Source organism: Rhineura floridana, chromosome 4 (genome assembly GCF_030035675.1).
Source record: "Rhineura floridana isolate rRhiFlo1 chromosome 4, rRhiFlo1.hap2, whole genome shotgun sequence".
Classification (NCBI taxonomy): domain Eukaryota; kingdom Metazoa; phylum Chordata; class Lepidosauria; order Squamata; family Rhineuridae; genus Rhineura; species Rhineura floridana.
In genome coordinates this window covers 92,347,131-92,364,539 of record NC_084483.1, presented here as the reverse complement: position 1 = coordinate 92,364,539, position 17,409 = coordinate 92,347,131, and the positions used below count along the sequence as shown (strand labels likewise).

The window sequence follows — 17,409 nt, the reverse complement described above, 5'->3', positions numbered from 1 at the left end:
CTATAACTCCATCAGCCCAATCTAATGGCCATGCTGGCTGGGGCTGATGGGAGTTGTAATTTTAAAAAGTAACTTTCCCAAGCTCTGCTTTTACTTGTCTTTGCTTGAACACAAGTAGAACAACTTGTTTTGGGGACCATAAGTTATCAGGATCCCCAATCACATGGTGGGTCCTATTCACATTCAAGTGAATGTAAGTAAAAGCCTCCTGCAAAACTTCCTCACTCGATGAAGGGAAGTTCAGGATTGGAGCACACAGGGTGGCACACATAGGGACATGGGGAGTGAGGTTTGCCCGCATACCCCTGCCCCTCATCCATAGATACCGAGTTCACCTGCACATGCCTTTTGAGACTGTCAAAAGCTAATTTTTAATTAGCATATACCCAGACTACTCAAGCAATTTAAATGAAACTAGTTTTCCTGCAAGCACTGGGCTTTGCCAATACTGAATAATTTTGCTTACTACTTAGTAGGATGGGGGAGAAATTTTATTCAGTTCGCATTTCAAGCCGCATCTATCAAATTTGCACTTTCTGAAACAATATGAGAACTGAACATGGCCATCCTTCAAAATTTGTACTTCTTTTAATTTTGTGATGCAGTTCACCAACTAAACAATGTTTACAAAAATGCATATATTAGGGGAAAGTGTGCATAGACATGAATACATGAGTGAAAATAACACTAAAATGCATCATATGAAATTGCTTGCAAAAATGTGTACATTAGTCAACATTGCCTACAAAAATTTGTTTGTTAGAAGAAATTCACACTAAAATGCTGGAGAATTTTCATGAGGATTTTTTTTTAAAAAAAATTGCTGCAGAAATATGGAGAACTGAATTTAAGACTAGAAAAATGGCAAACTGAGAGAACTGAAATTGACAGATTTTACCATTCCTATTGCTTAGTTAATATGTAGCCTCCGCATCTGTAATATGTAACTATCTCTCAGCAAAATAACATAATGGTCTTTTGAAGAATGCCTGTCACAAGAGGGAACAGTGCTACTACTCACTGGCCTCATCCTGGGCTACTCAGCTTCAGCCAGCTTTCCTTGAACCTTAACTTTTCCAATAAGCTGACTTTAATTAAACCATTCTTTTTGTCTAGGAGGAAACCCAGGCATTGTTCCTTTTGCAATGAGTGAAATAAAACTGTCTGAAATTCATTTATTTTCCCATTGTGGAGAAAAGACAAAGGCTGCTTCCAGAGCTACACGGTTTAGCAGCACCTATTCAGTATGCTGCTCTGTTTTAAGACGGGAGTGGAATGGCTTTCAGGCTTTAGACATTCTGTAACCAAGTTGGCAATCCTCCATTGCCCAGCCCCAAATGTTGGGGGCGTTCAGATCTGGCCTTTCCTTTGGGGAGCTTGATGCAATTACTCAGACAGCAGATGTTAGGAGCAGTGGCCGCAGCGTCTCACAGTCATCGTGGGATCCCTGGCCATTCTCTTCTGCTTGCAGTCAAAGCTATATGTGTCACTGACCTGTCATGTACCCCCTAAACTAGCTTGCTATCCTCAGGCGCATTGGAGGACACTGTTCTATTGCCATTGTTGAAGTAAGACACAACTGCCAGTCCAGTCAGGTTCTATATGTTTGGGGGGAGAGGGGAGGGGTTACCATCTTATGCTTTGCCTCAGGCAGAAAAATGTATTGGCCCTGCCCTGGGAGAAGGACAATTTTAACTGGGACCATTGTGTGAGGGAAATACTCTCTATTCTCTCACTGCACTTTCAATCATCTCTCCCCCCCCCCCAGCTGCAATTTAGGTGGGAAAAAGGAGGAAAAGATATAAAGGCAACACTATTTAAAAAGGGGAGGGTTAAACTGATAAAGCTGATTCCTAGAGAATGAAATGGTTAAAGCAGAATCTAAACAATAGAGCAATTTAATTAGCCAGAATAGCAGTGTGATAAGTGTAGGCCATGTACAACTGAGGAAACTGCACAGCTCTTCCACTGAGATTAAAAGAACTCTGATTTTCTTGAGGTCTGAAAATGAACAGAAGCTGAACAGGGAAAACTTGAAAGGGTGTGTTTTTATGACATTGTGCAGGTGCCCCATAAAAAATGATGTGAATAAAGTGTGCCTATTCCACAGAAATGCCCTATGTGTAAGCAGCCAAAGATAAATTCTCTCTTTATTGGGCAAATAAACTGGAACTGGGATTTTATATAGGTACCTGAGCAGAATTATTATCTCCTGCACTTTTTTACATAGTTAACCAAAGTTTATTTAAAGGTAAACAAATGTTGAAGCACCCTGACCACATGTGACCCTTTAGCTTTCTTTGACCTGTAACTGATGAAATATTTTTGCTGTTGTCTAAACATGGCTTTTTTTTTAAACAAGGGCCGTGTAGGATTGTGGATTAAGACTAAATCTTGAGCATATTTATGTAAATTCTCTAGGAATAAGGCTGCAATCATAGCCTCACTTACCTGGGAGTAAGCCCCATTGAATTCAATAGGATTTCCAGTGTAGGCATCATTAAGGTTGTGCTGTTAGGTTGCAATCTTAAACATTTACTAGGGAGTAGGCCCTATTCAAGACACTGGAACTTACCTTTGAATAAACATCCTTAAATTGCACTGTTAGTTTTATTGTTGTTGTTGTTGTCATCATCATGTTGCTAGTCGGTGATGAGAAACCTATAATCCTTTCATCCCTGGTCATTGGCCAAGTTGCTTGGGGCTGATGGGAATTGGAGTCCAGGTCACTGGGGCTTTTTAGTTTAGAGGTTTAGAAAATGATGCATGGTGTGATGAAAGTAGATACAGGAGGGGAAAAAACCTTTTCTCAGAACAGCAGGATGTTGGGTCTCCCAATGAAACTGATTGGCAATAGTTTCATAGTTCTTCACATAACAAATAAATGACTATGATGGTATACATATTGAATTCCTTGCCAAATGCTGCAATGATAGGCACTGGTTTGCATGGCTTTTTAAACATGGATGATAGTATACACATTCATGGAGGATAAGCCCAGAGCTTGGAAAAGTTACTTTTTCAAACTACAGCTCCCATCAGCCCAATCCAGTGGCCATGCTGGCTGGGGCTGATGGGAGTTGTAGTTTTAAAAAGTAACTTTTCCAAGCTCTGGCATAAGCCTATCAATGACTATCACTCAATTTGAAAGCAAACTCAACCAGTGAGTGCTGATGAGATTGTAGCTAAAACAAAGCCATTGAAAAACAAGATAGGGGCACCAGCATGATCAAGGGCAACCCAAAGTGACCACAGAATATCTATTTTGAGGAGGGGAACATAAAATCAGGTGGGGGTGTTAGACTTATGGAATGTAATATCCTGGAAGAGGGTGCAGCTGGCTGGAACTCTGAACAGGAGTACTCTACCACACTGTAACATCATAGCTGCAGGCCCACTTCTCATCCATTATAGTTTAATGATTTCCCATGTTCAGAGTATATTTCTGAATGACAGTTTTGGGGAGATAAACAACAGGAGAAGGATGCTGCCCTCATGCTTCCAGGAAGCCTACAAGCCAGGCTGACTGAGCAGGACACTTCTGGGGTTTTTATTATGTCACTGTCTGCTCTTTGAAACAGAATGCTGGGCTAGATGGCTCCTTGCTCTGATCCAGCAAGGTAACCTTTAACATACCTATTCGTCTTATTAGATTTGCACGCATGTAGCATGACTGCAATGTTGACAAAGCTTTAAATCTATAAACACTGAGCTGGTTCACGTATTCATGTACACTCCCCAGTGCTGTGTCATTTAGTGACTCATAGCTTTACCTATGAATGGCTTTGACTGAAAAGCCTTGAGGTAAGGATGATATTAAAGGTCAGTCTGTAATGAGCTGTCTGTTTCACATATACATAATTTGATATTACAGTCATCAAGTGAGGCAATACGATATGCAAACCCTCCCTCAGTCAGCTTGGTGTGAAGTCTAAGAGCAAATCCAGGCAGCTTCCTAGGGTTACCAGCTTTGCTTTCATTAAAAGGAGAATTTTGACAGGTGCAGTAGGTCATGTTAGGCAGTGTCTGTGGCTTGATCTCCCCATGTAGAAAACTGAGGTAGGAATGAGACTGACAGCGTGAGATGGTAGACTACAGAATATCTATATTTATATCTATCTATTTGTTCTAAGGTTATATTTTTTTAATAGAGAGGGGAGAAATTAAATTTTACACTCAAATTCAAATTCTGATAAACATTTGGAATTCATTTTTCCCCATTTCAAATGTCTGATTTTAAAATTTTGCTTATGCAATTAGACTTGGGAGTACTGTTAAAAATAAACATTAGGTCTTGTTCAGTCAAGGCAATTGTATTTGGGCAATGTTAGGCTGCTAAATGTGAATGAAAGATGCAGTGTTATTTTATTTCATGTATCTATTTATTTTGACAATTTATATACTGCTTAATTATAATAATCTGTAAGCGGTGTATATTGCTAAGGGGGAATTACCTGAAACTGGGTGGAGGGATCTTGGAGCCGCTGATGTTTGGCAGAGCCTCTGACCCACTGGAGGGGGGGGTTGGAAGGGGGTACAAGGGCTACAGGGGGTGGAAGAGAAGATCACATTTAGATATGCAAGCTGCCTTCCACTGGATACAATCCACTATGTGCACAGCTATTGTGAGGCTAAAATAGAGGGTGGAGAACTATGTATACCTCCATGAGTTTATTAGAGGAAGAGGGGGATAAGTAACAAATGAATTAATCAAATTCAACAAGATTCATTACCAGGAATGTGAAGGGAGGGGATCAAACAACGAAAATGTGATGGTGAACTTTTGTAGGCGAATTTGAATTTGCCTCATAATTTTCCTTAATTTTTCCAGCTCTAATTAATTAACGGGGAAGCAGATTCACAAGGGATTCTTAGGGCTGCTATTCATGCTCATAATGGAACATGACCTGAATTGAAAAACGGGGTCTGGGCATTCTAAAATGCTCAAGAAAGTTGAAGGCTGAGATCAACCAGATCAAAATCACAACACAGCACGTCATTATAGAATTGCTGTCCATCAGCAATATTGTCTTTAAATTGATACAACTCCAGTTGCCCAAATACCATTACCATGAGTGATGTGGCCTCAAGAAGCTTTTATTTCCTTACCTATAACTAAACTAAACTCTGAAATTTCATTGATTTGTATTGCTCCTTTGTAAAATGCTACTGAATTGTTACCCCTTCCATAGGCACTGATTTGCCTCACTGCTCGCTTTCATCCCTGCAGTTGCTTGAAGAACTGAAAGAAATAAGGTTCACTGACAATGAAAGGGAGGTCTATTTTGACTCTCAAGGAGACATTAACACAGGATATGATGTCCTACTTTGGAAAGAAATTGATGGACGGATGGTGATTACCAATATGGCAGAGTATGACCTTGAGAAAGATGACTTCATCTTTGCAGACGAGGAAGATGAAACTGAATTCATGAATCTAAAGGTATCTGGAGGCACATATGTAAATCCAAAGGAATTTTAAGCACTTCTGAATTTATCCTCACAGGTGCTTTGTATGCTTTTGGTTTCAAACTTCAGGATGTAGTTGGAACTGTGGAAAGCAGTGTCTCGGCAAACAACATGGGAGGAAGATGGGGTGCCATTACAACACCCTTATTGGATAGATTGATGTTGGTGTAACAGTTATACCAGCAGCATTCTATCCAATAAGTGGGTGGCACTGAAGTTGCCATTCTGAGCAGGCAGGAATAAGTGTAGGGTGCACATGATTATTGTATGACTTGCAGAATGTGCATGCTGAATGTACGCCCAAGATCCACAAAATGGAAATGTCATATATGCTTAAATGCCACTGAACTGTATGGGTTGGATTCAGATTCAGAGATCTGTATTAGAGTAGACCCACTGAAGTCAGTCAGTCAGTCAACCAGCCAACCAACCAACCAACCAACCAACCAATCAATCAATCATCATCATCATCATATTTATTGCCTGCCCCTCACCCCTGACTGAAGTTCCATTGATTTCAACATGTCTGCTCTACAGAACAGCTAAATCTGGATTCAGCCTTATTATACTCTGTCTGTATACTCGGACAACAGCTTTAAGATACTTGAAAATTATTTGAAAGACATTCTGCTTCCCAAACTCAAATTTTGGAATTATTCTGGGAACCATTTGAAGGTGGATATATACATTCATTATTTAAAATATTTCTCCACTCCCCCTCTCATTTCTGGTCAAAGAGGTTTTGCAGGTCTTTGAAACAATTCTAAACCTGTTTGCCAGAGTTAAAAGTGAGATGAGTGTATATTCCAGAAGCAATGGTTCCTCTTTCAACCTGCCTTCAACGCTACCAAAAACTATTTATTTGTTTATAAAGCACAAAAAATTTTCTTTTTGATTAGCGGTAGTCAATGTGGTGTCCTTCAGATGTTGCTGGAATACAAGTCCCATCATCCCCAGCCAACATAGGCAATGATCTGAGATTATGGGAACTGTAGTCCAACAACATATAGCAGACACTTGGGATGGAGAAGAAATTCAATTCAGTTCATTTAAAGCTGAATCTATCAAATTTGCCCTTTCCGAAACAACATGAGAACCGAAACACAGCCATCCTTCGAAATTCGCACTCACCTGATTTTTGCAATGCAGTTCTCCAACCAACCAATGTTTACAAAATATATTAGGGGGAAATGTGCATAAAAATGAATATATCGGTGAAAATAAATATAAAAATGCATTATATTAAAAGAAATTACTTGCAAAAATGTGTGTACTAAACAACTTCATACAAAAATGTGTTTGTTAGGAGAAATTCGCACTAACATGCTAAAGAATTAGGATTGCTGCAGAAAAGTGGAGTTCTGGGTCAAGGCTGGTGCCAGGCATGCCGGAGCCCTTGGGCACCAGCCTGCCCCAGGCCCAGGCACATGCACGCACACCACATCTACTTACCTTCTGTGATCCACAGCAGTGTTGGCTGCCACGGATTGCCAAGAGGGAGTTCCCAGACATTCGCCCCTACTGCCACGCAGGCCCCACCTACCTCTCCCTTCATGTAAATGCTGGTCATGCTGGGGGTGCAAGCCTGCCATCAACCAAGAAGGCGGAAGGGGAATCAGCCCCTTAGGAAAACCTTGGCCACCATCTTGGTTGATGGCAGGCTTGTGCCCACAGCACAACCAGCATTTACATGAAGGGAGAGGTTGTTGGGGCCGGTGCAGCAGAAGGGAGGGTGTCTGGGAGCTCCCTCTCCATGATCTATGGCAGGGGCGGGACCTGATGCTGCTATGGATCACGGAAGGGAATGCTACCCACCCACCCTAAGGAGGGGCCCTTCAGGGGCCCCTTGGGAACCAGGGGCCCTTGGCCAGGGTCTGTTCTAGCCGCCCTCTGGCACCGGCCCTGCTTTGGATTTCAGATTGGAAAAATGAGAAACTAAGAGAACCCAAATTGACAGATCCTTCCATCCCTAGCAGATATCATGTTGGCTATCCCCACTGAAGGGTTAGGGTTTCAGTTATGTTTGATGCATTTTATCTCATCTTTTTACAGGTTAATTATAGCAGCAGCATACATTCCTTACAAAATACTATTCAACCAGAATATTACTCACATGGCATCTTCAGCTAAAAGGAAAGATTGGTTAGCAGGTGAAAGATGTCTGCTTGCAACCCTGGAAGCAGAACAGAACAGAATGGCTAGAATCTAGCCATTAGATGGCCAAACAGTCTGACCTGAACAGAAGCTGTTTTAGTATTTAAACTAATAGGATCAGGTGGCAGAATAACATTATTGATTTTAAAATGGAATATGTTGGAACCCTGCATTTTGTTTGTCTCTTTGATTTTGCAGAACGTTCCGTCCAAATGCTCCAGGAAATGCAGCCCGGGACAAGTGAAGAAAGTTTCTGCAAGCCCACATACCTGCTGCTATGAGTGTATAAGCTGCCCAGAAAACTATTACACAAATAAATCAGGTGCGGAATCTGAATGAATGTAGGCTTTATAAGCACAGAAAGTTTGCCTTTTAAAATAAATAAAAATAAATAAATAAAGATATGCATATAACCTGACACTAAACTTTCTGGGAACCATATACATTGGGGATTGTTTCAGGTGTCAGAGGGGCACAAGAAAGCCATCTGGATGCACATGCACACTCCAGTGAAAGTACATTTTCTAAAAGCCTTGATTTCTATAAGTAAAGTGGCTCATATCTCTAGTCATTACAATCCAATGAAGTGCCATGGGCCCGGCCTGCTCTAGACTATGTGAGACAGAAACCTCAGGTGGCAGATGCTAGTGTGTAGGAAGCAGCCGCACCTGCCTTTCCTCCTGAGTCCGCTGGCCATTTCCCTCTGTGGTGGGACAGAGCTGTGCTTGCCACACAGCCTGCCTTGCACCCCTTATACTAGTCTGCCACCCTCAGATGGAATGGGAGACTTTGTCCCATTGCACTAAAGCAGAGAAAGATTCAACTTCCAGTCCAGTTGGCTTCTGTACATGGAAAGGAGGGGAGTGCCATATTTTTCTTCACCTCCTGGAGCAAAATGTTGTGGGCAGGCCCTGTAAGTGACTAGTTCTAGGATTTAAGTAATGTATAGACGGAAGCCTCCTGGGTGGGAGGATGAGCGGGGGGGGGAATCTTGTCAGGGGTGAGAACTCTAGTCAGAGGAGTTGGTATTCCCCCAGCGTTGCAGAGGGAAGGCCAATTATTGCAGGGACTCTGAGCCTGGGTGAGAGGCAGGCTGGGGGAAGAAAAAAGGCAGGTAATGTCATAACATAATTTCCCCTCCCCATCCCCGCTGATTGACTGTGCCATTGTGTTTTACTTTTATGTTGTGCAGGGTTGAGAGGTAGTGGATTTAGTATCGGGGTGAGGCCTTCCTTTTTGTTGGGTTATTTTAGCTGCCTGAAAGTTGTATCCAATGAAAATGTTCCATTTGCACAAGGACTTCCACTTTCACAACACAACTTCCCCTCCCTCTCCTACCCCCATGGCCCCCCAAATCTGTTCTGGAGAGTTTGGGAACTGTCTGTGGGATTATTACACTCTATGGGATTGTTTTAATTCGCTGCGGTTCTAAGGTTTATTTATTTATTTATTTAAGCCATTTATGTACCGCTTTTCAGGCGGACCTTACAAAGTGGGTTTCATGTATCTATTTATAAAACATTTCATATACTGCTATTCATTTTTGTAAAAAATCAAAGCTTTATCATCACAGCCTCCGGAATAATGAATTCCAGAAAAACAAGGAAAGGGAACTGTTTATACTAGTCTACTAATCATAAAACCTCTGAAATGTATTTTTGCATATGTTTTAAACATCAACTTCTTGCCTTCCATGGCTTTTTTCCAATTCCCATCAGTACATTTTTTTTTAAAAAAAACAATAACAGGATGGATCCAGAGTAACATGTTAAAATAAACTTAGGTCCACTGAAATCATTATGAAGAATTCATTATGACCAAGCCCCATTAATTTCAACAGGAACTAAGTTCAGCTAATTTAAAGGTTCAATCCAAAGTTGAAGATGCGTTTATGGTTTTGTCATTTCTATACTCAATGGCAAACCAAGATATACCATTTGCCATTCATGCAATATACAACATTAAAAAAAAACCTCACAAGTGTTTACCCAACCCAGGATTTTGTCACAAAATTCCTCTGCTGGAACATCTGAATCCCCGATCCAGTTAAAAGGGTTTGACTTCCGTGGGACTACATTGGCTGAAATCAGGGGTATGCAATGTTTTTTGATCTGAGGGTACATTTGGAAACCTAACAAATTGTTGTGGGCACCACAATATACCCATTTCACAGAAGAAAAACTGGCAATGCTTAGACCCCTCCAATACCTTTACCCCCCAAAAAATAAAACACAAACAAAAAAGTAGGCAACAACTGCCCCCCAAACTTCCAAAGGCCAAGACCCCTCAATTAAAACAACATTGGGAGAGGCAAAGGGATTTAATGGGTGCCAAGGGGGGTGTCTGAGGGTGTTGTGGTGCCCGTGGGCATCACTGTGGGGGCCCACCATGTTTTTTTTTTTTTTTTTTTCAATAATTTTTATTCAGATTTTCATAAAACATACAAGACAAAATCATAAAACATTCAAAGACAAAAAACAAAATCAAAAATAGTTAAACAAAAAGAAAAAAAGAAAAAAAAAATAAAAAATAAAGAGTAAAATATTGACTTCCCATTTGTCAAAGATCAAATCAGTTATAAGTCTATAATATATAACAATCCTGTCTCTTAAGTCATATTATAAAATCACTTTCCTCCAGTAGTTATCTTACTTAATCATCAAATCTCATAAACATTACTTTATTCTTTCCACAAAAAGTCAAAGAGAGGTTTCAATTCTTTAAGAAATATATCTATCAATTTTTTTTTCCAGATAAGCATATCGATTAATCCATCTCATTACTAATTATGATAATCTTATTGTCATAACCATAGTCAAAATAAACATTTCAATTAATCCATCACATCAGAATCTGTTAGGTTCAATAATTTCAGTAGCCATTGTTCTATTATCTCTATTAGTTCCATTTTCCATCTTCCATCTTCAGTAGTCTTGTTAAGTCCAGTAATTTCAATATCCAATCTTCCATTATCAGTATTCCATAATAATCTTGCTGTCAAAGCCATAGTCATATAGTAAGAGTCTGATGGGAATTACCTCTATCCCAAATATTTTCTTGCCATCCATTCTGAATAGGTTGCTGAAATACTGCTGTAAAATCATATCTCTGTTCTTTTTTTCAAAATACACTGGGTCATCTCTTAAAAGTTTTTCCATTGTCACATGGCTGCAGTTAATTCCATAGATTTTCTCTATATTGGGCTCCATCACATCATTCCAGTCCAGAAGATTATCCATGCCATTGATAACTTTATCTCTAGAATCTTCATTCATTTCTTCAGAGATAACATTGAGTTCCAAACAATAGATTTTATTTCTAAAGTCCATAGACTCCAAATCTTGTTCCTGTTCCACGTTGGTTCCAATCTCCGGGATCTCCTCTCTCACAGGGACCCCTATTCCAGTCTCCAGGGTCTCCTCTCTCACAGGGACCCCTGTTCCAATCTCCGGGGTCTCCTCTCTCACAGGGACCCCTTCCAGGGTCACCTCTCTCACAGGGACCCTTATATCTTTAATCTCCTGCTTCATTTTACTCAATTCAATTTTCATTATCTCAATCTCATCCATTATTTTCTGAAACATAGTTATTTCCAGATTTTCAGCCACTTTCTTAATTGCCATTTTAAAAGAAAAATATAGGAAAACCACTTCTTATTTCAGCAACAATTGGGTTAATTCTCCAAACTTGGTGACATCACAGTATAAACAGAGCAGACAGCCTTATCTCTCCAATAGTTAAGTAAACAAAATGCAGTTCCCAGGATCGAAACAATTAATGGCAATCGTCAAGAAACAGATTCGTCAAAATAAAATAGACCAAAAAGAGAGTAGTCTCAAAACAGTATAATATTTTTCAAAATAAAAATCTGGAATAGAAATCCCTCTTCTGTGTATATCTTTAGAATGCAAATCCAGGACAGCTTTTTGCAACAAAAACAGAGATAAGCTATTAATTAGTGCGTAGCAGAGAGAAGTTATGGCTCCCCAGTGAGATGTCAAAAACTGATCAATCTGGCAAATCTCTTTTAAACAGCAACAATTTAAGTCAAGTAAAAGAAAAATATAGAAAGAAGGGTGCTTGCCTGTTAGTGCGTTCTCTCTTAGAAGATAAGATGAACGTTCGCTTTAACAGATAGAGCTTGCTGTTGAAAATCCGTCCCACCTTCGTCGGCTGGACCTCGTCCCATAAATTAATGAGATCTGGTCGTCCCAACAAAAATAGGCTTTGAGGTTAATCTCTTCGTTTCTCCCTACCCGGGAGAAGTTTAATCAGTCAAAAAAAAAAGAAAAAACTGACTGATATATCTGAATAAGCTTCTTTTGAGGCAGGAGCCCGTCTCAAAAGCAGGCACAGGCTAAGTCACCCTTCCCGGAAGGGGGGTGGGACTGTGGGGGCCCACCATGTTTTAATGGATTTGTCATTATTATGTGTGTGATTATATATTGGCTTTCCTAAGGTCAAAAATGCCTCCCAAAGCAAAATGTGTTCATTATAATGGACCACGATTGTGTGTTAAATTCCCTAATCTCTTCAGTGAGAAGCATTCCACTGATAGGGGCTCGTTTTCAAGAAATCTCTGTTTCTCTGTGTTAGATATGGATTACTGCATTTTATGCAACAACAGAACCCACTGGGCCCCTGTGAACAGTTCGACGTGCTACAGGAAGATGGTTCAGTACCTCAACTGGAATGACTGGTTTGCTATTTTGTTACTGGTACTCTCTGTTCTTGGAATTGTGTTGATTTGTGCCATTATCATAATATTTACTAGAAACGTGGACACTCCTGTTGTAAAGGCATCAGGTGGTTTGACTGTCTGCTATGTTATCCTCCTCTGTCATTTCCTTGCTTTTGTTAGCACAGGCTTCTTCATTGGCAAGCCCAAAGCATACACGTGTAAAACCCGTCAAGTTCTATTTGGCATCAGCTTTGCACTCTGTATTTCATGCATTTTAATTAAGTCTCTGAAAATTCTGCTGGCTTTCAGTTTTGATCCAAAGTTGCAAAAAGTGCTGAAGGGTCTCTATAAGCCTATTCCCATTGTGTCTTTTTGCACTGGGATTCAGGTCTTGATCTGTGCAGTCTGGATAAGTGTTAGAAGCCCTTATGTCGAGGAAAACTTCTCCATCCGGAGAGTTATTATTCTGGAATGCAATGAGGGTTCGGCTGTGGCCCTGGGGGTCATGTTGGGTTATATAGCTCTGTTGGCCTTTGTATGCTTCATATGTGCCTTTAAAGGCAGGAAGCTACCTGAGAATTACAATGAAGCAAAATTCATAACATTTGGCATGTTAATCTACTTCATTGCATGGATTATATTTATCCCTGTCTACACAACTACTTTTGGCAAGTACTTGCCAGCTGTAGAGATCATTGTCATTTTAATATCCAACTATGGGATCCTGTGCTGCACATTCTTTCCCAAGTGCTATATCATACTTTATAAGCAAGAGGCAAATACCAAATCTGCCTTCCTAAAAATGCTTTATAATTATTCATCAAAAAGTGCAGGGAGTTTAAGCGTAAACCAAAGTTCTTTGGACTCTAAAAGTGCAACACCTCCGATTCCCAGCACAAATACTTGTTGTAACACTAAGGGTGAAAAAAACTGGGTGAACGGTAGCTGCCATTTCCAAGCCTCTGGGTACAGGGAGATGAAAAGGGAAATGCAATCCACAAATCTAGCTGGGCCCACAATCCCAAGAAGACGACTCTCCAGCATATGATGAAATGTAGATTCAGGACAACCAAGGCTAGGTCTCTCTTTCCTTGATCTCCCCATAAACCAGCCTTCCCCAACCTGTGACCCTCCAGAACTGCAACTTCCACCATCCCTGACCACTGGTCATCTTGGCTGGGTCTGAAGGGTGTTGGAAGCCACCACTTAGAGGTTGTTCGGCTTTTTTGATTAAGTGGTTTATAAATTTATTCTAAATAAAAATAAAGAAATATAGAAATGCATAAACATCTGGACTGCACTGGTTGGAGAAGGCTGCCCTAAGCATATTATCATCCCACAAGAGATGTAGGTCTGGTGCACATATAATGCTGGCTCCCTGTAAATGATGGCTTGCAAACTGGGAGCCAGTCCTAGGCTTGTGTGCTTCATCCCATCCTCTTTCAACTCTCTGGCACAAATTCTCCCACTCCCCCTTTGTTGGCCTTATCCATGTTTTGGTATTACATCTGTACCACAGCCAGCCATGGTTAATGGTAACCATGACTTCCAGCTTAACCAGGATTTGAAATCAAAGCTTGACCTGGATTTGTAAACCCTGGTTAAGCTGAGCATCAGGACAGACATAGTGCAAATTCCTAAAACTGATCCCTGGTTAGCAAAATAATTTTCCTGGAACAAATAGAAATCTTGTCACAACTGCAGACAGGTGTGGAAGCATGTAATCAAAGTAACCAGGCACAGACCTACAGAAAGCAGTCATTCAAAACTATTCCCTAAGACTGCTCTGCCACTACATTAGTGTTTGCTTTCACACGTCTTTCAATAGTAGTCCTCTTGTTGGAAGATGAAAGTTTTTACAGGTGCTGAAAAGACAACAGAGTCGGTGCCTTTAAGGGGAGGGAATTCCGAAGGGTAGGTGTCACAACAATTCCTATACTGTGTGCAGTGGACCTTCTGATAAGGTGGTATCCACAGGAAGCCTTCACCTGCCGAATGCAGTGATCAACTGAGTATGTAAGGAGTGAGATGATTTTTCAGTTAAGAAATCATGACTTTGTCCCATTGATTTCAAGGGGATCTTGAATTAATTTTAGTCTGGAATCAATCCAATGGCATGTAAGTCTGTTTTGGATTGCAACCACTAAGGATAACGAAATGTCCAAAGGAGGAGTTCCTACCATGTGAATGGATAGGATGAATGACAGAAGCTAAAGGAAAATGTACTTTATCATACAAATAAAAGGCAAAAGGCAATTATGTATTTCAGATACTTAGAAACCAGTCCAAGGATCTCATTGTAAAGTTTACAATATAAACAATCATGGAGAAAGTACTTCATTTGAATTAGTTGTACCATTAGCCCTCAGTGTTTGCTGGTTGATTAGTTTCCAGTACAAAGTTTTCCCACAACTGCACAAATAACTTTTGTACTTTAACTGATTTTCCTAAATCAGAAGTGAGCATAGGTCAGGGATAATTCAATTATTTTTTAAAAATATTAAAACAATCAGTTCTATATCTAATTAATTTTACAATAATTCCATTTGTAAGTAATTGTATGATAACACATATTTAAAATGCTTAGCAGGGAGTCTTTGTTACATTTGATTTTTCCTAGTGGATTTGTGTTAACATGACTGGAATCACATGTTATCAATCAATCAATCTTTCTTTATTATGGCCAATTACCAGCATCAGGAATCATATATTAGTAGACTGATATTTTCTTCATTAGTAGCCCTATACATGCAGGGGTAGGGTGAAACAGTGACCTCATTGGAGCAAATGAGAACTTCCATTGAACGTTTTAGGGCCCAGCTTTGTATTTATTATTCTTGCAGTCAAACCACCCATTATATGCACATATATGTTCCTATTTAGGATTAATGTAATTCACAGGAATTTGCATTTAGAAGACAATCCTGTGCCCACTTACCTGTGAGTAGGCCACATTGACCTCAATGGGACTTACTTCTGTGTAGACTTGCATTGGATTGCACTGTACCTGTGTGTGTAATCTTTGAGCCTTTGGAAAGAAATGTGTGTGTGTGTGTATGTGTGTGTGTGTGCGCACACACTTGTAAATATCGGTTTGTAAATGCTTTTCCTAATACCTCAAAAGTCCTCAGTGTTAAGCATTTTGCCATTGAAAGCTGACTGTGTTTGTGGCTTCAAATCCCTCTGAAAGTGACAAACCCCTAACATTTTAATAAAATGTCTACTTTTTCAGCAGCTGGCTACCTACAGCATTGTTGAATGAATGTTATGTGTACAGGGATCTTCTTGCTATAAGAGAGAGAGTACTAATACACTGTTATTAAAAATAAAGTTTAAAATGCATGTTCCTCCTGGGCAATTCTTGTGAGCATCCAATAATTTTATTTGCTCTTCTGGAAAACTTTCTATCCATAGATCTTCAGATTTATTTTAGGCAAAGTATTTCTTCACTTATAAATAGAATGAAGCAGTCAGTACATGAATGATGCTAACAAAAGAAGGATGGAAGGAAGGTTCATGCAGGGCATGTGATGCTTTGCCTGAACTGCGAATGAACCTTACCAAGAGCATCCTGTGATTGTGCATTGCAGAAGAAGAGTCGTAGTGGTGAACAGGTTTTACTTCAGGGAAGCTTGCCTGCCTTTATTGATCTCATGGAACAGCTCCTGATAAGGTTTTTGAAGATGCCACAGTTCCCCTAGAACAGTTTCAAAACCAGTGCATTAGGCTAAGCAGTTGACTTGCCGCAGTGACTCATGCATTGGTAACATCAAGGCTTGATTACTGTAACGCATTCTACATGGGACTGTCTTTGAAAACGGCTAGGAAATTGCAGTTGGTTTGAAATGTGGCAGCCAGAATGTTTACTGGATTGTGGCTTGGGGATCATATCATCCCTTGCTTTATTGACTCCACTGGCTCCCAATTTGTTTCCAATTCAGTGTCCAATTCAAAGTGCTGGTTTTGACCTTTAAAGCCCTAAATGGCCTGGGACCAATATACCCGAGGGGCCACTTACACCCATATGTACCTGCCCGAGATTTAAGATCATCTGCCTCTGGTCTCCTCTGCATGCTTGGAATGAAAGATGTTAGATTGGCAGGCACGTGGGAGAGAGACTTTTCAGTCGTGGCCTCCAAACTCTGGAATACCCTACACCAAGAAGGCCACTCTGCTCCCTTCCTAATGGTGTTCTGGAAACCCCTGAAAATCATCTTGCTCCAGAGGGCCTTTGGGAGGGATTGAAGGTAGAACCTGAAACGGATTTTATTCCCCCCCCTTCTTTTAGTTTTACCTCTTTAGTCCCTTTTAATATCACTCCCCCATACTCCTTAACTATATTTTATGTATTTTTATCTATTTTAATGTTTTTGTGTTTTTATTGTGTTTGATTTTATTGTGTATTATTTTATTGTGAGCCCCCCTGAGTGCCCTATTGTACAGTAGGAGGACGGGATAGAAATAGTTTAAATAACAATAATAATTCAATTATTTTTTTAAAAAACTGCCAGTTTAAGATCAAAGTTGCGGGTATCTCATGTTGACTCAAGCTCCACAAAGACAGGAAATAGAAAGCTAAGGCTTAGGGATGGAGGAGAAGTGATATTAAGTTTGCATTTAAAACTGAACTTACCAAATTTGCACTTTCCAAAACAATGTATGAACCAAAACACAACCACCCTTTGAAATCCACACTTTTCCACATTTTGCAGTGCAGTTTTCTAGCCGAGCAATCTGTACATCTAAGCAGCCGCAGGAGTCATTTAGAACAGTAGTTAGGCATGGAGCAGTTAGGGAGATGATACCTTGGTGGTCACCCTGGCTGTATGCTGGTGCCCACAGGCACCATCCTAGCAACTTTGGGCTTCAGCTCATGCCATGTATTTTGCAGCGACACAGTGGCACAGTTGCTATATCTCTATGTGACACTATGGAGGGGTGTTGTGAGGATAAATACTGGAAGAGAATCACAAACATGCCAAGCACTCCTGGGCAGCCACATTGCAAATACTATCCCACACTGCTCTCTACTTTGTACAGTGGCTCCAGCAACCCAGAAAAAGGGTTAAAGACTCCTATCTCCCATGCTAAGGTTTTGTTCCAGA

The 17,409-nt window shown here is 40.3% G+C and overlaps 1 protein-coding gene across 3 annotated transcripts in view; it reads left to right on the top strand.

Annotated features, from left to right (window-relative positions):
• GPRC6A (G protein-coupled receptor class C group 6 member A) overlaps positions 1–13,498 on the top strand; it is a 35,302-nt gene extending 21,804 nt beyond the window's left edge. For 2 of the 3 annotated variants that reach the window (XM_061626305.1, XM_061626303.1), the window contains exons 4-6: positions 5,231–5,443; positions 7,822–7,945; positions 12,220–13,498. In XM_061626305.1, coding sequence (XP_061482289.1) covers positions 5,231–5,443; positions 7,822–7,945; positions 12,220–13,352 — 1,470 coding nt within the window. In that variant the 3' untranslated portion in view covers positions 13,353–13,498. The remainder of the gene's footprint in view (positions 1–5,230; positions 5,444–7,821; positions 7,946–12,219) is intronic. The other variant, XM_061626304.1, reaches the window with a different exon arrangement.
• Positions 13,499–17,409: the final 3,911 nt, after the last annotated feature.